At 37.4% G+C, this 23,132-nt stretch overlaps 1 protein-coding gene across 2 annotated transcripts in view; it reads left to right on the top strand.

Moving 5' to 3' along the window:
• gab3 (GRB2 associated binding protein 3) overlaps positions 1-22,882 on the top strand; it is a 125,153-nt gene extending 102,271 nt beyond the window's left edge. For both annotated transcript variants that reach the window (XM_063060930.1, XM_063060931.1), the window contains exons 3-10: positions 2,035-2,263; positions 4,303-4,763; positions 6,672-6,757; positions 9,170-9,416; positions 10,638-10,728; positions 13,076-13,181; positions 14,988-15,101; positions 15,861-22,882. In XM_063060930.1, the coding sequence (XP_062917000.1) occupies positions 2,035-2,263; positions 4,303-4,763; positions 6,672-6,757; positions 9,170-9,416; positions 10,638-10,728; positions 13,076-13,181; positions 14,988-15,101; positions 15,861-16,001 (1,475 nt within the window). In that variant the 3' untranslated portion in view covers positions 16,002-22,882. The remainder of the gene's footprint in view (positions 1-2,034; positions 2,264-4,302; positions 4,764-6,671; positions 6,758-9,169; positions 9,417-10,637; positions 10,729-13,075; positions 13,182-14,987; positions 15,102-15,860) is intronic.
• Positions 22,883-23,132: the final 250 nt, after the last annotated feature.

The raw sequence follows: 23,132 nt of genomic DNA, 5'->3' as shown, positions 1-23,132 counted from the left end.
CTATTCTGAGGCTGTGCCCTCTGGTCCTAGAATCACCCACTATAGGAAACATCACCCCACATCCACTCTGTCTAGGCATTTCTCCATTTGATAGGTTTCAACGAGATCCTACCTCATTCTTCTAAATTCCAGCGAGTCCAAGTCCAGAGTCAATAAACACTCCTCACAGGACAAACCTTTCAATCTCAGAATCATTTTCATAAACCTCCTTTGAACCCTCTTCAATGTCAACACATCCTTTCTTAGAAAAGGGTCCCTAGACTGCTCAGAATACTCCAAGCAAAGCCTCACCAGTCCTTTATAAAGCCTCAGGATTACATTGTTGTTTTTATATTCTAACATTGCGTTTGCCTTCCTCACCGCCAACTCAACCTGCAAATTATCCTTTAGGGAATCCTGCACAAGGACTCCCAAGTCATTTGCACCTCAGATTTTTGAATTTTCTCCCCATTTAGAAAATATTCCATACTTTTTTTCCTTTAACCAAGGTACATGACCAAACACTTCCCAACACAGTATCCCATCTATCCCTTCTTTGCCCATTCTCCTAACCTGTCTTAGTCCTTCTGCAGCCTTCCTGCTTCTTCAAAACTACCTGCCCCTCCACTTATCTTTGAATCATTCACAAATTTGGTCACAAAGCCATCAATTCTGTCATCCAAATTATTAATATAAAATATAAAAGGAAGTGGCTCCAATACTGACCCCTGCAGAACATCACTAGTTCCTGGCAGTCAACCAGTAAAGGCTCCCTTTATTCCCATTCTTTGTCTCCTGCCAATCAGCCAATGCTAGTGTCATTCCTGCAATACCAGAGGCTCTTACATTATCTTGTTAAGCAGCTTCATATGTGGCACCTTTTCAAAGGCCTTTTGGAAATCTGAGTACAACATCCACTGATTCTCCTTTGTCTGTCCTGCTTGTTAATTCTTCAAAGAATTTCAACGGATTTGTCAGACAAGATTTTCCATTAAGGAAACCATGCTGACTTTGGCCTATTTTATCATGTACCTCCAAATACACCAAAAACTCATCCTTAAAAAACGACTCCGACATCTTCCCAACCACTTAGGTCAGGCTAACTGGCCTATAATTTCCTTCCTTTTGCCTCCTACCCTTCGGAAAGAGTGGAGTGACATTTGCAATTTTCCAGTACTCTGGAAACGTTCCAGAATTTAGTGATTCTTGAAAGATGATTACTAATACCTTCACAATCTCTTCAGATATCTCTTTCAGAACCCTTGGGTGTAGTCTATTTGGTCCAGGTGACTTATCTACCTTCAGACCTTTCAGCGCCCCAAGCACCTTCTCTCCAGTGCAACTGCACTCACTTCTGCCTCCTGAAATTCTGGAACATCCAGCGTTCTGCCAATCTCTTCCACAGTGAAGACTGATGCCAAATACTCATTTGGTTCATCTGCCATTTCCTTGTTTCCCCCCACCCCCCAATTACTACTTATCCAGCATAATTTTCCAGCGGTCCAATGTTTACTGTCACCTCTCTTTTACTCTATATATATGAAAAAACGTTTGGTATCCTCTTTTATATTATTGCCTAGTTTACCTTCATATTTCATCTTTTCTCCCCTTAATAGTGTTTTAGTTGCCTTCTGTTGGTTATTAAAAGCTTCCCAATCCCCTAACTTTCCTCTAACCTTTTGCTCAGTTATATGCTCTTCCTTTTGCTTTTATGTTGGCTCTGACTTCTCTTGTCAGCCATGGTTGTGTCATCTTTCCTTTAGAATACTTCTTCCTTTTTGTGATGTATCTATCCTGTGCCATTCAAATTGCTCCCAGAAACTCCAGCCATTGTCGCTCTGCTGTCATCCCTGCTAGTGTCCCCTTTCAATCAACTTTTGCCAGGACCTCTCTCTTGCCTCTGTAATTCCCTTTACTCCACTGAACTATGTCCAGGTTGGGATGGTTTGTGATTTGTGGGTTGGAGAGGTTGAGAAAGATGGTGATAATCTTCCCACCGACTATGTTAATAAGAATGTTCAGTGTGCAGCAGAATAATAAACATTTTTCTTTCAGATTCCCTTGGCAGTTCTTCTCCAACTACCTCCTCATCACTCCAACCATCTCCTGCTGTTTCAACTCATACACAGCAGTCAGCGAGTAGAGACCAGTTTCCCTCATCTCAAGATTCTGGAACTGAAGCTGGCTCCAGGAGAAGTGAATCAGACTCCACGCTGTCTGCTTCCATGCCTCTGGATTATCTTATTTTATCCCAATGCGAGACCAAATCAATAGATACTGCCAGGTAAAAGATCTGAAAAGACTTCACAAATTAAGTTTTTGTAATAGAAGGCTACTGGTCACCAATGATTTCTTTATAAGGAAAGCTAGCCACTTTAGCCACTATTTTTTTTTTCTTTAGAGGGTTATCAATCTTACTCATTTCCTATACATTCTATACTCTCACTTTATTTAATTTATAGAATGCTATGCAGGCATTTTATCATTTAAGCTGATATAATTGCTGCCAGAATGTCAATGAATACCAGCAGTTGACTATCTCTTCTAATTTTCCCCTTCTCTCCTATTACACTACTGCTGTGGTTCTTCTGGCTTTGTCATTTCTGCTTTCTTAACTAGTGTATATACTCAAATCCGAATGGTGAATAATTGCATGAAATTTCTCTGTTGGGGATTTCAGAACTCTGACTACTCCTTTTCTTGGCAATGTATTGTCCAATAGAGCTTCATTGCTAGCAATTGTAAATGAGCACCTGGGCTGACTTTTGCTTCCCTGAGCTGAGGGCAGTGTTGCCTTTTCTGCAGAAGAGGCATAAGTCAGTCATTTCCATCTCACTCTGAACAGAACCTGCTCCAAATCAGCTTGTCAAGGTCAGTATATCCATAAAGGCCACAGGTCATTTGCAATCTTATCAAGTTTTTGAGGGACAACGTTTTCACTGGTGCTGAGATTTTTTTTTAGTGAAATCTCAACTATAGGGTGTCAATACTGAGTATCTGATTATTGCTTTATTGTCACACATACCAAGGTACAGTGAAAAGCTTGTCTTGCATTCTGTTTATACAGACCTGAAATGATACAATATGTTCAGAAGTATCTTAAGTTTCCAATAGCTATGTGGTACCCTGATCAGCTTTTCTTATGGCTGTGGGTTGAATTTCTGTGTTAGGACTTCCGAACAAAACTGAGCTGACTGTGTAAGAAAGTATACGTGGTGAAGAAGAACAACATTTACCTATATTCTGGTGAATATTTCTCTCCCAGATTGAATACAGATCTCCCATCTCATAGAACACAGAACATAGAACGTAGGATATAGAAAGTAGGATCCTGACCCGGATCTGGGCCGTACCCTCCAAATATCCGGACCTGCCTCTTGGTTTTTTTTTTGCACTACCTTACTTTCCATTTTCTATTTTCTATTTATGATTTATAATTTAAATTTTTAATACTTACTATCGATTTGTACTCCAGGGAGTGGGAAGCGCAGAATAATATATCGCTGTGATGATTGTACGTTCTAGTATCAATTGTTTGGCGACAATAAAGTATAAAGTATAAAGTAAAAGTATAATATAACGCAGGAACAGGCCCTTCAAATCACAATGTTGTGCCAAACCATTTAAGTTAGCTATTGAATGGGCAACAAAACTAATCCCTTCTGCCTACATAATGTCAATATCCTTGCATTTTCCTCACGATGATGTGCCCATCTAAATATCTCTTAAAAGTCCCTAATGTATTTGTCTCTATCACCACACCAGGCAGCGCATTCCAGGCATCCAACACTCTCTGTGTAAAAAAAAAACTTACTGCACATCTTCCTTGAACTTACCCCCTTCACCTTAAATGCATGCCCTCTAGTATTAGACATTTCTACCCTTGGAAAAGATACTGTCCATCTACTCTATCTATGCATTTCATTATTTTCTACACCTCCATTGTATCTCCCCTCAGCCTTCGCCACTCCAGAGAAAACAACCTAAGGTTGTCCAAACTCTCATTATAGCTCATGTCCTCTGATCCAGGTAGCATTCTGATAAACCTCTTCTGCACTCTCTCCAAAGTTTTGAAATCCTTCCTATAATGGCATGACGAAAACTGTATGAAATACTCCAGGTGCGGCCTAATTGCAGTCTAACTGGAGCGAAACATCTTCCTGACTCACCTTTGTTCATGAGATCTTGGCATCTGTGAAATGCCTCCACTATAACAACCTCTACATTTACGACTAGGGCATCTGATGTGTTTGGGGCCGTTTCTGAGAATCCTGAGAATAACACACGATACACTTTCTAAATCAGGTAATTTTCTTTTTGCAGAAGCAACAGTTGTTCTCCATGTGACAAATCGTTCGATCATTCCTTTGAGTTGCCGGGATCAGAAGATATTCAAGAGAATCTACAGCCCAAGAGCAGCACCCCAACACAGTTGTGCTGCAATGTACCACTGTACAAAAACTTGCAGGATTCACAGATGGTCATCCTTCCCAGCCAGGATCACAGTGGACCTTCTTCTGCTTCTTCGTCTCCATTGTCCGTTTATTCATTCTCACAGATCTTTAACTTTGACAAAAACCACAATACATTACCTTTTGGGGTAACGGGGATTCACCTTTTATCAAACACCCCACCTCCACGGCCACCAAAGCCAAACCAGCTTACTGACCGTGAAAAGGCACACAAACTGGTTGAGAATGGAGATGGTGCTTATGCTGTGAATCCAGCTCCAATACCCAAAAGAATTCCTCTTTCAAGTCTGGAGAAAACAAGATATTGGAGAGGTAATATTGTTGTGGAGATTTTCACCATTCACATGCATAATGTTTATTTGATTTATAAATACCTGTTAATAATATTCCCAAGTATTCAGAGATAATCCAAAAACGTATGCTACAGTTTTTAATGCTTGGCGTTGTTTTATATATCATACCCAAACGGAATCTCTTGCTAATCAACTAGCTTCTGCTCCAAATGCTGTGTCAGTCAGACCAAACCAGATCTCTTCCAAGTTCTGCAGACTACTTGACCCTAAAATGATCTTCTGACTGCCATATTTCTTCCGTTGCAGCGACTGTCTCCAGTAAATTGCCTCACCTGGCCCCACCCTCTGCTGAAACCCTTATCCAGACATTTGTCACTTTGGCTACTCTTGGGATTCTTATGTGCAACTTTTCCTCACCGGATGTCCATCAACTAAAGTTCTCTTTTAATGCATTCTGATGGCAAACAGTAGAAGAAGATCATGTTGGCTCTAGGAGAAGTCCTCTTCCCCACTTATTTCTCTATAATCTATTCTCTCACACATACCCATTAACTCCCCCTTTGTGAAACAATGATGTCCTTTTCCTGTTTTCCACTCACTGCACCTGATCCATTGTTTCCATTCTCAATGACCACCACAGTTGATCAATTTAAAAATAGTTCGCATTTTTTCTCGACGTCTCTAAAGGGTCTTGAGGTATTTCTCTGTGTTAAAATGAGAACCTTGCTGTTGTTAACACAAGGAAATCTGCAGATGCTGGAAATTCAAGCAACGCACACAAAAAATGCTGGTGAACGCAGCAGGCCAGGCAGCATCTATAGGAAGAGGTACAGTCGACGTTTCGGGTCGAGACTCTTCGTCAGGACGTCAGGCAATTAATTTAATACAGACATATTCACTATGGAAGCAAGGGAGAAACCAGTTCCACTCAGCATTAGTAAAGAGTCGTCAGAGAGCAATTTCTTACCATCTTATACATGAGGTTAAACGTGGATATCTAGGGTTGCTTTTCAGTTGCCTTCTTCCTCCGGAATTATACTGCAACTCCACATCTTTGGGAGATTTGGAAAGTAAATACATCGCACAGTGTCAATTTGTGTTACATGAGCACCAGATAGATATTAAATTCAAAGAATGCATCATCCCTGAAGAAGATGGCAAAGTTTGTCATCGAAATATCAGTTATAATCGATACCTGTACCTGGCTGGAAGCCCAAGAAGAGTTTACTCATGATATACGATGGGATAGTATGAGTTCCTTTTTCATGCTAGGTGGTAGTTTAATTCGGCTCTGTGAAGTATTCCTAGTGCTGGGGTGGTAGGAGAATCAGCAAGTTGTGCATAAAGAAATAAGTTTCCCCAAAATAAATGGGACAAAGGGAGTGGTGGGATTGCTCTTAGAGTCAGCATGGAATCAATTGACCGATTAGCTGAATGATCCTATGTTGTAAGGAAATATGAAAATAGATAATCCTTTGATGAATAGCTTATAAAACTGTTGCTTATTCTGTTTATGCAATCCAAGAATCCTCTGTAGAGAATGCTAGCTGAAATGACTTGGGATTTACAGGAAGTTAGGGAGCAAAGCTTCACAGTAAGTTCGTGGAAGTATCCATTTATCGAGCATTTACTGCAAGACTCTGTCCATTATGTTACTCCTTCACAGATAATTTTTATCACTAGCCAATAGAATTGGGCAAAGTACATCATAAAACAACTATTAGATCTGAAATCTTTGGTTAAAGCTAAACAGTTTGCAATGGTAGGGTCAAGGTTTAAGAATAAAAAGCTCAAAGTTTGAAGTGAGATTCACAATAGACAAAAGAAATAGTGAATTCACAAATTCACAATTTCTTTTCTTTTTTAAGTTGTCTGTTGCAAAATAAAGATGTGCACTTCAATCGTATAACCAAATTTTGTGTTTCAGATGCTGAAGAGTGCAGTCTCTTTCCTTTTACTGATTACCAAGGGAATTGCATAACAATTGCAGAGGAAGCATTTAACGGAAACCTAGTGAGTACCGTGTGTGAAGAGTAACTATCAGATGTGTCACCATGTCTGTTATATGGGAAACAAGAGAGTCTGGGAATGCATGCCCACTCAAGTTATTAGCACCATATGAGCATGGCTGCAGAGAGAGAAAAAAACAGCTTCTATTATTTATCCATACTTGCTTTTTGAAAGATGGCAGAGAGCCAGTATGTTCAGCTGTTGTGGCCCATAAAATGAAGGTACTTTAAAGCATACTTGCTATTTTGCAATTATTGTTGCAACTAAATGGTTTGCCAGATCATTGTAGAATAGTGGTTTTCAATGTGGGGTCATAGCTAGTGGTTGGGTATTGTAATATGCGAAATGGGTCTCCAAAAATTCATTTTACCCAAGGCTTTCCCTGCACAGAGGGACATAAAGTATCTTGTTGCTGTATAATGTTCCAGCTGCTGTTCTCATGGAGCCTGCTGTTTCGATGACAGTTGCACTTTGTGATTTCAAAACCAATCACTATTTGTAATCATCGGTAAATTCAATAGCTGTGGTGTGAATGCAGGTTCTTATTTATGCCAATGCATTGATAGCATGTACAATTAGGTTTATAATTAGCTAGTTATTATCCTCGGACTGCATGGCAAAATATTTAGTCCAAATGGCTTGCCTGAAAAAAGTTTGAAAACCACTGTGTTAGCCAATTGAGGAGTTAACCACTTTAACAGTCCAGTAATGGACAATTAATTTCATTTCCTAATAGATAACAGTTTTTAATCATAGTCCAGTATTTAACAGTTTTTCTTTTTCAAGTCTGTTTACTTGACTAGTATAAATTCTCTTGCTGCATTTGTAAGGCTTGAGTTCACTTTTCTAAATCACTGGGATAACACTGGCTTAATTGCCCAGTAACATAATCACTGCTGTCACAAGAACAATGGAACTGACAGTCTATCTTACAAACCAATCAAATTTAAGATCTGGGGAATGAACTAGAATAAACTGGAGTCAGTTCAGGTACAAAGAAAAGAGTTAGTTAGCTGAGAACAAAGACAGAAAGGAAAAAATATAAAAATAATTGAAGCATTTTAATTTTAAATTATCAAGTCGCTATTTGTAAACATAGCATAAGTTTTACTTGAGTATCTCCTCTCTGGGTTGCGGAGGTTGGGTGACATCACAGAAACTCATCCCAAACTTAAAATGCTTCTTGTTGAAATCCTTACTTTCTACAGTGATTTTATTCAATTCTATTATTCTAAGCAAACAGTAAACTCCTAAACCTGGCACACAATGCTTCTCTTTACAACTAATCCTTGATCTCTTGACCAACAGGCTGCAGTCTGTAAGCAGTAACTGCAACATCTTCGCCATGATTATTTTTAACACTAATGCCATACAAGGTTGCACCCTAAGCTCTCTACTGCCTATAAACCCATGCCTGTGTGGCTAGATTCTGCTCTAACTCCATCTGGTGGGGCTTAGTGTATCTCAACAATGAATTGCTCAGCAGTATCTCTACTTCTTCAGGAAGCTAAATAAATTTGGCATGTCCCCTTTGACTTCACCAATTTTTATCGATGCATCAAACAAAGCATCCCATTTGGATGCATCACACTTTAGTATGGCAACTGCTCTGCCCATGACTGCAAGAAACTGCAGAGAGATGTGGAGACAGCTCATCACATCACAGAAACCAGCCTCCCTCTATGGACTCTGTCTTTACTTCTCACTGCCTTGGTAAGGCTGCCAGCATAATCAAAGATCCAACCCACCCTAGACGTTCTCTCTTTTACCTCTTCCCAATAGACATAAGATACAAAACCCTGAAAGCACCTACTACCAGGCTCAAAGATGACTTCTACCCTATTGTTCTAATATTGAATGGTTCCATAGTATGATAAGATAGACTGCTAATCTCACAATCTACCTCGTTATGATCTTACTGCTTATTGTCCACCTGTACTGCAATAATTTATTCTGTATTCTGTTATTGTTTTACCTAGTACTATCTCAATTCCCTGTTGTAATGATTTGATCTGAATGAATGGTGTATGCAACACAAGTTTTTCACAATCCCTCAGTAAATGTGACAATAATAAACCAATTTACCAATCAGTACACCAATGCAACAATTTCTTGAAATTCATGGGAGACCAATGAACTTTAATTTTGACAAGGCAAGTTATCTCATATTTTAGATCAACTTGCAGTTCATGACACTCACCTTTCTTTCCAAAAGTTGCTGGAATCTTTACACACTGATAACATGCTCATTAAGTTCCTTATTATTCTGCCAGCAAAATCTGGGTCATATTTCAATATGGTTAGCCTAATGTACCTCTTAATTCATTTGTACTTAGTTTATCAAGTGTACATTTCAAAGTAGAGCAAATAAATTGGGTTTTTTGTAAATATAACTATTTCTTTCTCTTAATGCAGAAACTCTCTGGGCAGCATTGCAGTACCATGGACAGCACTGAAGACTGCTATGTTCCAATGAATCCAGGGTCTTCTCCAATAATGCCTGCAGCTGATTACACATCAGATGGTTACATTCCTATGAGTCCAGCTAGTAGTAATTTGACCTTCCCATCAGTCACCGTAGACAATTTGCCATTATCTACAATTCCTACAGACATAGAACCTCCTCCAGTGAACAGGAACCTCAAACCTCGAAGCAGAAAGAGTAAGAGTGATTTCAAATATCGATTGTATACTTATCTATATACGGAGTAAGACTTCATGGGAACATATCTGGGAATATAGCTTTTTTGCATGACTTGCTTCTGGCATTGGAAGCACCGAGAGTGAAAGGCTGTATGAGAAATCCATGCCTAGAAATGCACTTGAAGTTCAAAGTAAATTTATTATCAAAGTACATATGCATCTCCATATAGAACCCTGAGGTTCATTTTCTTGCAGGCACACACAATGAATCTATAATAGAATAATAACCATAATAGAATCAATGAAAGACTGCGCCAATTGGGCTTTCAACTGGTGTGCAAAAGACAACAAACTGTACAAATATAAAAATAAATAAATAACCAGTAAACTTGAGATGAAGAGCCATTGAAAGTGAATCCACAGGTTGTGGGAACATTTCAGTGATGGGCAAGAGAAGTTGAGTGAAGTTATTCCCTTTGTTTCAAGAGCCTCTTGGTTGAGGATTAATAATTTTTTCTGAATTGTGTGGTGTGAGTCTTGAGGCTCCTGTATTTTCTTTTTGATGACAGCAGTGAGAAGAGAACATGTTCTGGGTGCTTTCCTGTGACAAGATTCCATGTAGATATGCTCAATGGTCAGGGGGGCTTTAACCATGATGGACTGGGCCGTATCCATTACTTTCTTTCAGAAATATAAAAATACACGCCATACTCAACCTTTAAACCTCATTCAGTTAGCACATAATCCAGAGATTACTCATGATTTGTTATGCTGATTTGGATATAGCAGGGATCTATGGATATGATAATGATATGATCAATGGATATGAAAATAATGTTGGGGTAGAAGATTCTCCATGATCTGGTGGCAAGGAAAAGCAGGCTCAATGGGCAAAATAACCCCCTCCTGCTTCATTTTGTTGTGCATAACACTGCTTCAGTAAACACATTGTATGCCAACAAGCTTTACTGTGGACGAAGGTGTTAAATAGGGAGCAGGTTCTGTAAGCTATAACTCGAATAGGGAATCCGGGCTGCAGTTTCCACAAATGATGGGCTGGTATGGAGACTGACGTCCTCCATACCAACCAGCAGTTGAAAAATTGATGTCTTAAAATATTAATAATGTAAAGGCAAATGAAACAACAAATTGCTTTGACTTTTCCAAATACGGAAGAAGAGTTTACAACTGTTCTGTGCATCAATTAATCTATGCTCATTCATTCTGGTTTAAATTGCAGTCAAGCCACCACCTTTAGATCTGACAAGCTTGTCAACAATCAGGGGACACTGGAACTATCCTAGTGTCAACCGGACACGGAGTATGCCATTGTAAGTATACTCATTCTTAAAACATATTTTCTTTCTTTTATACAATCAACACACACAAAACGCTGGTGGGACGCAGCAGGCCAGGCAGCATCCATAGGAAGAAGCACAGTTGACGTTTCAGGCCGAGACCCTTCATCAGGACTCACTGAAAGAAGAGATAGTAAGAGATTTGAAAGTGGGAGGGGGAGGGGGAGATCTGAAATGATAGGAGAAGACAGGAGGGGGAGGGATAGAGCTAGGAGCTGGAAAGTTGATTGGCAAAAGCGATACAAGACTGGAGAAGGGAGAGGATCATGGGACTGGAGGCCCTTTTATAAATGCCTTCAACCCCTCAGTCTGAAAAAAAGCACTTTATCATTGATTGCATGCTCACCCGTCATTGTGATAAACATATCTTCTAGATGACTTTCACTGGATAGCTATCCCTTCCTTTTTAAACATTACAGAAGAAATCCAAATAGAATAACTAGCCCAGCATGGACTAGAAATGAATCCTGGGGCTTTCTAATATATGTACCTCACAGAACTGGTAACGTCAGTACCTGTTAAAGTAGTGGGGAGCTAAAGTAATGTTTAATCTGACTCTATTGGATCATGCACATCTGCCTTAGGTAGCTGTAGATACATTCTGGCTGCTTTCCAGAGCAAAACTAAGGCAATTATTGTTACATCCTGCTCAAATGAATTACAGATTAGTCTTTTGACAACCTATTTTAGAGATTATTTATCCAAACTAAATAAAACTTCTGGAAGTTTCAATTCAGATGTAATAAATGAGTTGGAGTTCCTCCTCTGTAAGGAGTAATATGGATCACAGCAAGGGAAGTGATGTTGAGATACAGAATAACCACAATGGTGGAACAAGCCGGAGATACCGAGTGTCCTGGTCCACTAGATTTCTTTCTTTTTCAATCTTTTTTATTGAGTTTCAAATTGATAAGCATAACAATGATAATTATACAAAGAGATCAGAATTATGTTAATAATGGTTAACGTATACAGACACAGACTCCGAGTAACATATTTAATTTGAACCTCCCAATCTCTTAATAACTGAACATGAAAAAGATTCAAAAAAAGTTTTACCTCCTACACTAAAAAAAAACAAAACAAAACAAAACAAAGACGGGGCTGCCGTATTTCATCGGTTAAGATCATTATTTGTCATTAACTCTGCTCTTCTATACACAAACAAAAAGTTATGAAAAAGGATTCAGAGAAGGTCAGCTTACATCATATGAAAATGTTGAATAAATGGCCTCCAAGTTTCTTCAAATTTAACCGAAGGATCAGTGGTACCACTGCTAATTTTTTCCAAGTTTAAACATGTTGTAGTTTGGGAAAACCATTGAAATGTAGTAGGGGGATTAGAATCTTTCCATTTAAATAAAATGGATCTTCTGGCTATTAATGTAACAAATGCAATCAAACGACAAGCTGAAGGGGATAAATAACTCAAGTCTATAATTGGTAGTCCAAAAATTGCAGTAAGAGGATGAGGTTGTAAATCAATATGCAAAACTACTGAAATAATATCAAAAATTTCTTTCCAATATTTTTCCGAAAGAGGGCAAGACCAGAACATATGCATCAAGGAAGCTACCTCAGAATTAAATCTATCACAGACAGGATTTGTATGACCATAAAAACGAGCTAACTTATCCTTGGACATATGAACCACATTAAATAGTATCAAAGCGTGTCTGGCACACATTGAAGAAGTGTTAACTAGTTGGAGAATTTTCTCCCATTTCTCTATGGGTAAAGATACCTGAAGTTCTCTTTCCCATTCATTCTTAATTTTATCAGACATACCTAAACGTATTTTTGTAATTAAATCATAAACAATTGCTATTAAACTCTTCTGATAGGGGTTTAAACCTAAAATATTCTCTGTAATTTCAGTTTAATGTGGTATCGGAAAAGTAGGTAAAATAACCTTCAAAAAGTTTCTAATCTGTAAATATCTGAAAAAATGTGATCTAGGCAAATTAAATTTATTGGACAACTGTTCAAAGGACATGAGACAATTATCCATGAATAAATCACAAAAACATATTATTCCCTTCGTTTTCCATAAAAGAAAAGCTTGATCAGTTCTGGATGGTTAGAAGAAAAAATTGGATATAATAGGACTTGATAGATTTATTCAATCCAAAACATTTACAAAATTGAAACCATATTTGTATTGTATGTTTAATTATTGGATTAATCATTTGTTTATTCAGTTTAGTAAGCGCAAAGGGAAGCAAAGCCCCGGTCCTCTAGATTTCAAAGTGCAATTATTTAATGTTCTTTGCTATGCTGTGTAATTACAAATCTGAGTTTTTTTTCTTTTCTAATTTAGCAGATGGAGTACAGCTAACTGCATCACACCTGAAAGCCAAAGTTGTTCATTCAGAAGTTTCTACAGCACGTTTGATGGGGACAGTGAAGAAAATTACACTGCAATGGTAAAACAAATTAAATGCATATGGAATAGTGTGGCCAATAACAGATCATGGTTCCTTTGGAAATGCAGAGTAAATACTGTAATTCAATGCCTTTTCTGCTCTGCACAGCCAAATTTCTGAGAAGAGCACTTAAGTGGACATGAGACTTATTTAAATATGCGAGTGTCCACCTACCTACTTTAGGGGGTCTTCCTGTACTCACAAAATACGGCCAAATTTTGCCTTGGTGATATTCACATCTCATTTGTCTGTGGCTCTGAAATTTGTATTTGGATGCTCTTACATTATGCCTGTAAAAACATCGACCAATTTCCACCCCTTACATTACTGAAGATAAATTTTAGATATTGTTTTAAAAAATGAAAAATATACATTGCTGTCAATTAGCATTTATCAGATATGAGTTAACTGAAAAGACACGTGGGGAAGTATCTGAATGTGCATGCCTGCAAACTAAAATCCAGGAAAGAGAGGACATCTATTGTTTTTCATTCAGCCATGAAGTGGAACCATAGTATTCGTCATCACAAGCAGACTAAATAGATAAAAAAAAACACAATTCATATTTATTTCAGGAAAGTAAGAAAAATTTGGACATAAGGTTGGAATTCAAAGTTAATAAAGAAGGAAAAGAGCAATCAGTTCCATGGGCTTTTTTAAGTCCATAAAATGTCTTGTACGCTGTTCAGAGATATTTGTTACCAAATCCCAACATTATTCTCCACTTGAGATTAATGAAGTTTATTAATTCAGCGTGAGATTTCCTTTAAGTGAATTTCATGTTGTATCTTGTCAGAAGCAATTTTTGAAAGTAATTTAATATGAACCTTTTCTAATTTATATCTTCTTTCACTGTCTAAGTATACAGTGTTTTTGTGACCGATGTAATCAGGGTGATAAGCAGGTAATGTTCTACTATAAGGAATTACAAAACAATGCAACTCATGAATGAATGAAAAAATGAACTCTTCAGCATTTTAATCTTGCTTGACCTTTGCTTTGCATTCAAAACTGTTAGCAAAACCATTTCTCTATTCCCTTTCAAGCATAGAAGGCAACCATTTCACTCGTTATCTTTCTCATCATCCAAACAGTTGTTCCAGATGAAACGAGAATTTACCTACATTAACTTTAATTTGTAATGTTTTTCTACTTTAATATGATTACCTATTTAGAGTGGATCATTCTTTTGCCAAACACTATTATGCATTTCATATATCTGGTCCTGAATACTGATCATTTGCTGTATGAATTCCCACCGTCAGCCATCTCAATCCAATGCTGTTTTCCCCAAAGCCTAACAGAAGCTTGAGATCTAACAACTCATCTTATGACATGTTTCTTTACAATTGTCCAAACACAATAATAAGTTCAAAACTCTCCAGTTAATACAACTATCCTTATTTTATCAAACAAGTATTGGTAATGTTCTTGCCATTGGCAGATGCAGTTCTTCTAGAATCATCTGTTGTATCATCATATATCCTGCTTTGCACAATTAACCCTCTCTGAAGATGTTTTAGAATCCAATTACAGGTCTTCCATTTTGTTATTTCTTTCTTCCCTCTTTTCCCTGAGTCGATGCTTATTTAAAAAGGTAAATTCTTTTCTAAGAGGAACTGTTGGTCCTCTATAACTTTTTTCCATTTCTTATGATTAATTCTGCTTCCACTAATTCTGGCCAACTTTGAGTATTTACGGTATTTTTATTTCAGATTTTCAACATTTATGCCATTTGTCATGTATGATAATTATTGTGAGATAGTTTTGTCAGTGAGTTTGATTTTTCCCTCTCCTTGTCCACAGGAACGTTCCAGCTCTGTGTATAATGGTAATGGCAGCACCCAGTGGCCCCGAACATTAAACCTTGATTATCTAGCCTTAGACTTCAATGCAACATCTCCATCTCCTGTTCAAAAGGTATTTTGCCATAATTTTGGTTGATTGGGATCAATAGTTAATTGGTGCTTGAAATTACTGTGGCGTTTTTAGAATGTAAATTGTGAAGACATAGGGCATGGTGTTTTAATTTTTAAGATATTTCTGAGACATGAGTTAGAAATCTAGTAGTGAAGCTGGTGAATTTAAATTCAAGTAAGTAGATAATTTTTCAGTAAGTATCAGTGATGATAACCATAGAAATACCAGATAGTTCATAAAAACCTCTCCAATTCACCAAAGTCCTTGAGGAGAGAAAACCAGCCATCCTTATTCATTTCAGCCTGTGTCTCATCCCAGATTTGCAAATGTAGTTATATCTTAACTGTCACTTGAAATGGACCAGGAAGCTATTGAGTAATGTCACAAATTACCGACGTAAAGTAAATGTTGGTCTTGTCAGTGATGCCAAATCTGTGAGTGAATGATAAAAAAAAATCTAGATGGTTTCTATAACATATTCCCCAAATGAACAGATCTCTTAATGCAGATGTCCATAGCAGCAACAAGAAAGGAATGTGGGAAAAAAGGTTTCAATCAGGTGCAAAAGCAAAGGCATGGAAATGGGTATACAAGGGAAATTGTGATTGTGGGAAAAGTGTGAAAAACTACAGAGGACTGTGAGAGAAAGTAAAACAAAAGGCAAAAATGAGAATGTAAACAAGTGAGAAATGAATGTGTGGAAGAACCAACAAATCTAGTGCTGCATTTAATCGGATGCTTCATTTATCTTAAACACAGAAGCCATTCCTTTCATCCATGCTGGAAGAGCGGGTGGATTATGTCCAAGTAGATGAACAGAAGACCCAGGCTCTACAGAACACTAAACAAGAATGGACTGATGTACGCCAATCCTGTAACATTTCAAAACCTTCAAAGTGATGAATTTTTACCACAACTATAAACATTACCAGCTCTGAAACTGGACCAATATGGTTCTAGTAATATCAGACTGCAGGAATAAATCGATGTTTTTCTTTTTTTATTAGGAATTCAAAGTAGAATGACAACAGGCAGCTTGTTCAATGTTGATTCGATCGGAAATACAAAATCATGAATCATATTTTTAACAGTGTTGCTACGGCATTGGTATATTTTGATCAATTTTTCAGTTTATGTTTTCCCAGCAATGTTTTAGATCAGGTACTGTATCAAATACAGTTGAGAAGACTGCCAAATATTTTTTTTACTGAAAACACATTATGAATAGTAAAGCCCATAGTGCGGGACACTATCGGGGTTTAAACAAAGAGTAAGTGAAAGGAACACAGTAAGATTCAGAACAGTGTTTGGATGATACCCTACTTGAACTTTAGAATATCATAAACACGAGAAGGTCTACAGATGCTGGATTTTAGGAGCTTGCTGGCTGTATGGGGGAATAAAAATGGTGAGGAATAGTATAATTTTGAACTAAAAGTAGAGTTCCAGCTTCAGTGGACTGGGAATGTGGGAGAGCCAAAACAAGTGCAGGATAATGTTCTGGCACTGCCAGTGAAACAGTATGTAAAAGCATTAACTGTGATCTGAATGTTAGATTTCTTATCGGCAAGATCTAACAGAAGCAGGCATCAATTCTTCTTGTATTCAGAATGGTCGGAGAACTTCTCTATACACAAAAGCATTACTTAATCAATTACAAGATGCCTTAGCCTTGACTAAGTGAGTATGATGTGACAGTCAACACTTTGGAGGGTAACTTTTACCATTCTGGTCACCAAAGACAATATACTACTTTACCTTGAAAAAACTATAGATACTGGAAATCTGAAATAAAAACAGAAATGTTAAAACTATTTAGAAAGCTGGACAACACCTGAGGAGGGTGAAACACAGCTAACGTCTCATTGAATCAAAGTTTGTTAACCTTGGACATTAACTCTGCTTCTCTCTCCATAGATTGTGCCTGATACTGGGTTTTTCAGAATCTTCTGTTTTTATACCAGTTTAGTCTCTTGGTTGGTCAAAAAACATTTATGTACTTGTTTTACATGTTTTGACTTTGGTTTGTATCTGAAGAATAGGCAAAGGGAAACCATTATGAACTAAAATTACAAAGGATTTTGGAAAATTGTGGTGAAGCTGCTGGGCAGTTCTAGTCCCAATGAGATAGTACTAAACCTTCATAATGTTCTAATCAATACCAATTCCTGCTTCATTCCAAGATGACTATTTTCCTGGAATTATTAATATATTTATTGCACTGTTTTATCAGGTAAATACATTATCAAGTGGGGCAGTAGAATTTCCTCTTGGTCAATAAAGAACATAGAAAATAGACTAATAACTTACTCAGGAATAGAGACAACATTGTGGATAAAGTAAATGTAAGAAATACACTATGAAAATGCATGGTAGGTCCCCAGCCATTAAGAGAGAAATATGAATAGATTTGGATCAGAACCCTCAGTAAGAACAAGGAGACTACAAACAAAATATCAGCCTCCTTACATTTTTTTGTCACAGCGGAGGTTGATTACAATTCTTCAGCAAATGAATTAGTAAAGAGAACAAGAGATCTTTGATACCCTCTCTCCCTTTTAATCAATTATTTTTCTTGCCTTAGCTGTGATGACATAGCCTTCCTTAACAAAATAATAATCTGAGGATTGCCGTGCCCTGTTTTCCTCTTCAGCTATTTACATAAAACCTTTCTTCCAAATGCAAATTAAAGTGGTGCGATGGAGCAAGCATGACAGCACAACTGCCGAAAGTGAACTCTGTTAATCCAATGGCACCGGCAAACTGATTTGATAATTTTCCTAGTCACTATTGTTCCATTATTCAGCTCGACTTCTTTCTTTTTCAGCTTTCACATTGTGCACTTAAGAAAAGATTGCAGATAATAGCTAAATTTAATATTTTATCTACTGCAGCACTGATTTAAATGAAGGTACACTTCTAAACAGATCACCTTAGCCATTCTTCATGTGCTAAGCAGAAAGTGTGGGCATTTAAGCTAAAGAGGGTGTGAGCCCTATTCTTTGTTTCCCTGAAGTTTTAATGCGGATACTACTTGCACTGGAGAGTGATTGGGTTGACAAGGGCTTATCTAAGCTTTTTCATTCACACTGATTATTATATCATAATGCTTGCCCCAAATATCTCGTTTAACACAAAAGATGAATAAAGTTAAAGACCCATTAGTTTTGAGGATTCTGCGCTATACTGGAAAGGTGATTTTTCATGCCAGGTGGCTGAGGATGGATAATCCTTTGCATCAGATGGCCAGAACAGTTTTGATATTTTGTTAGATAATATTATGATCACCTCAATGCATCACAGTCCGGAACTTTTTATATAACAATTTCATACTCTTTGATTCAAATGTAACTCTTGTGATATCTGTAATTTCTCCAAATATTTCCCATGGAGCATCATAGGGAGGAGGTAATTGAATCACATGAATATAACCAGTAAGGGGACTGGACTTATTAAAAAATAACTCAATGGACCTGGGTACAAATTGTGCTTAGATTTAAACCGAAATTGAATTGACTTTATTTCTTACATCCTTCAGATACATGAGGAGTAAAAATCTTTACGTTACATCTCCATCTAAATGTGCAATATGCAATCATAGTAATTTATAATAATTTATAATAAATAGAACAGTCAATGTAATATAGAGTGTACTCAAGTCAGCATGAGTTTATCAGTCTGATGGCCTGGTAGAAGATGCTGCCCTGGAGCCTGTTGGTCCTGGCTCTTATGCCGCAGTACTGTTTCCCAGATGGTAGCAGCTGGAATAGATTGTGGTTGGGGTGGCTTGGGTCCCCAGTGATCCTATGGGCCCTTTTTACACACCTGTTCTTGTAAATGTCCTGAATCATGGGAAGTTCACAACTACAGATGCACTGGGCTGTCCAAACCACTCTCTGCAGAGTCCTGCGATTAAGGGAGGTACAGTTCCTATACCAGGCAGTGATACAGCCAGTCAGGATGCTCTCAATTGTGCCCCTGTAGAAAGTTCTTAGGATTTGGGGGCCCATACCAAACTTCCTCAACCGTCTGAGGTGAAAGAGGCGCTGTTGTGCCTTTTTCACCACACAGCTGATCTGTACAGGCCACGTTGAGGTCCTTGGTGATGTGGATGCCGAAGAACTTGAAGCTGTTTACCCTCTCAACCCCAGATCCATTGAAGTCAATAGGGGTTAGCCCATCTCCATTCCTCCTGTAATCCACAACCAGCTCCTTTGTTTGTGTGACATTGAGGGAGAGGTTGTTTTCTTGACATTGTGTCAGAGAGATGACTTCCCTGTAGGCCACCTCATTATTGTTTGAGATAAGGTCAAACAATAGTGTCGTCGGCAAGTTTAATTAGCAGATTGGAGCTGTGGGTGGTGATACTGTCATGGGTATACAGGGAGTAAAGGAGGAGACTCAGTACACAGCCCTGAGGGGCTCCTGTATTGAGAGTCAGAGGGCTGGAGGTGAAGGAGCCCACTCATACAGCTTGCTGGTGATCTGACAGGAAGTCTAGGATCCAGCTGCACAAGGCTGTATTGACTTCAGAGTTGGTGTATTGACTTCAGAAGCCATTTTTCTCAATTTATCTTCTGTCAAATGTCAACAACACAAGCCTACTCTATAAATCTCCTAATATGTGGTATTTTACACTAAATTTAATTTATTTTTCACGCTGTGTTGTGGAGTTGCCCACTGCTGAATTCATTGTCAAGTGTCATTCTCTAATACATGAGAATTTGGAAGAGGTTTAACCAGTAAATGAATTGTGTGTGCTCAGAAAATGTCTCCTGTCAATTTCAAAATCAAAATTAAACTTTCTCTTTCAACCTGGCAACTAAGAAAGAGAATGTAAACTGAATAACACATATCACATTTTATTACTCTTTGCAACAACAACTAACATAGTTATTTAAAACAAAACAAAAACAACAGCAAGTTTTCATTCTTTTAAGTAAGATCCTGAATTCTAGGTAATTAACAATTCATGCCAATACTTTCTGTTCATTTTAGACAATAATAAATAGCACACGATCAAACTGATAAACAAAAATAAAGCCAATTCTGCTGATTTTTCATTAAAAGAATTTCTAACTAAATGGCCATTTCAGCGATTGCTAAGATTTCTCCAACCCTTCAGGTGAAATTGTACATTCAGAAAGACATTAATCCATGATTGTTGCAGTCCGTTGCAGGCTAAGATTCATATTCCTATAGCACATAAATTTTACAAACTGAAAAAGATTTCTTTCCCACTTTGATCTTGATTATAAGTACATTTAAAATTAATATTTCGTTATAAAACAAGTAGACAAACCAAGTAAGTGTGCTTGTACATGACAGGAGATGCAAACACACAATCCACTCATCCCTTTACATCCAAAGAATTCAGACAAGTTGTATTCAGCTGTGGTTTTTGTCTATTGTAGACATTTTACCTTTCACCTTCCCTCTGAATGTTGCTAAAATTCACATCGGAAAACAGACAAACAGTGGCTTTTGCTGCTATATTGGCTATACGTAGGTACTAATGCAAACATTTTAAGTTCGAGCTAAGTGAGGTTTTATGGCCCTTTAAATTTGGATTGCCATTCAGCTAGATCACAACAGTTCACTTTTCATCAATTCTATTTTTGCACCCAACTCCACATCACCTTAATTTCCTGAGTTGCAAAAATCTATTGCTCTCCATTTTGTCTATTTACTGATGGTTAGCCATCCAAGGACTCACACAGGTTAAGTGAAGAGATCCCTGCCGAACTCAATTCCATAGACCTAATCCCTGGTTCAGAGATTATGCCACCTTGTTCTAGAATCTCTCACTAAGGGAAGCCTCCATCCAAAGCAATCCCCTTCAAAATCTGAAAGTGAAGCTAATCATATAAAATCATTTTGATTGGCCATGAGTGATATAAAATCATAGCTTTCCATGATGTACCGGCAAAATAAAGTTGACAGTCAAAAATTCTCATTATTTATTCTAGTCTTACCAACATTTCTTCCTATCCTATCTTTGGGGCAACAGTACTAATGAACTTGGAGCAAGAAGGTAAATATGAATGACTCACAGGTGACTTGTGATCCAATTAAATGGCAAAATGAGTTGAAGAATTCAGTGGCCTTGACCTATTTCTAAATTCTGAATATTAATCCGATCCACCTCTCAGTAAAGAGACATGGTGCATGCTGGTAAATTCACTTGAATAAACTTCGTGATGCAGGAATTGATCAATCCAAAAGGCATTTCCATAAACAACAAAAACTCTATGTAATACTGGATATGAGCTTAACACATGTTCACAGGCATGGGTGAAAATCTTTGTCCATTGGCCACAAAGAGTTTTACTTGAGAGGAGTTGGTGAGTTTAAGGAAGAGTACGTTAAAATGACCCCATTCAGTTTTAGTGAATGATGCAACCCAAAGCATTAAAGAATCTGTTTCTTCTCCTTTTGCAGAAGATGACAGACCTAGTCTGAATTTCCATCAGCTTTTATATATATATTTAAGAGTCGGGCTTAACTAGAGCTGGAGAGAAGGGAAGGGATGGTCTTCAATCATAATTTAGTCAATCTTAGTCAGCCTGACAGTTAGAAGCATAGTTTTCAGAACAGAGCAGCAAGAATACTTGGGAAATTGTGTAATGGCATGAATTCCAGCTTCATAAATGACAATAAGTGATGACTGCAGCTGTGAAAGAGTGGTGTAAAATCTTATCAAGCATTCCCAAACGTTTTAAAATCAACTTGCTAAGTCAACCAGAATGCAAATATAAAGTTGGACTATGGTCAGCCATAGAAAAAGTTATATTATTTGTATTATTCAGAAAGAATGCTGTTAAAAAATGGTTTTAGTGACTTTGAGCATTCCAATTCACTTTCTATCTTTTTCATGACTGGATTGTCACATAAGCAAAGGAAAGTCACATTGTTTACAAAATGACTGATTTTAATCCAGAACAACAGACTTCCTTGGTATAAAGTATGTATAAAATTTGTACAGTATATATATCTTGTTCTGTTTACTTTGAAAAATAATAAGATCAAACGTTATGCAAAAAAATGAGGAAAACCATTTGACTTTTCATTGCTCACCTACTTAGATGGGCCAATTGCATCTCAATACAGCATCCAATATCTAACAGGACTGCAAAGTTTTCAACTCCAAATGCCAATTCAAAACCTCATTCCATATGCTAATCACAACTGGGGTAGAACTTTATGATATCAGTCCAAACTCTGCCACACTGAACTGGCGCCATGTATCACTTCCAAAGAAAGCATTCCGCAATCAACTTTTCAAATCTATTTATTTATATTTCACTGTAAATGCTTTACTTAATTGGACATATGACTACACATGGTTTGCAATAATAAAACAAATGTTGTTTGCTGTTTTACACCTTCCTATCATCTTCAGTAAAGAAAGTTCTGCTTTTTGCTAGGATGGTGAGCAACAATTTAGTAATTTTTCAGGTCTGAAACGTTACTGCATTATCAGAAGACAACTTGACCAATCATGAAACTTATGGAACGTTTCAGAATAAAATGGATCTGATAGAAATCACAGATTAGAAGAGACATCGTATTGGGACAACTGCAGTAGAGTATCATCCTTTATCCTTTGGTTATAAATGTTTGTACATAAAACTCTGTAAAATATTTCTGTTAAAATAAACAGTTTGTGTGTCATGTTAAACATTTCTTGTACAACATCACTAAGTAGTCTTTTTTTCAGTCCAACTACCCAAGTAAAATATCATTCCATCGATGGGTACAATGCAAAGCCTGCAAGTGAGTAATTATCATTGTAAGTTTGATGGTGCACTTGGGCTATCAGGCTACATGTTCAAGAAATTATTGATTTACGATAAATCATTCTCCAGAATAGATTCAGGAAAAAGAAAAAAAAAACTACCTAATCTCCAATAATTCTATTGAATTTTACTTGCACTTACCAGAAATGTCAAGAATCAAATTGAAAATACTTTCTATTGAAATGTTCTATTGAATGACAGAGTTGAAAAAAGACTAAAGGCAAGTGTCACT

Source organism: Mobula hypostoma, chromosome 10, assembly GCF_963921235.1.
Source record: "Mobula hypostoma chromosome 10, sMobHyp1.1, whole genome shotgun sequence".
NCBI classification, from domain to species: Eukaryota; Metazoa; Chordata; class Chondrichthyes; order Myliobatiformes; family Myliobatidae; genus Mobula; species Mobula hypostoma.
Note: the sequence above shows the minus strand (reverse complement) of the source record. Positions and strands in the feature narration are given on the sequence as shown.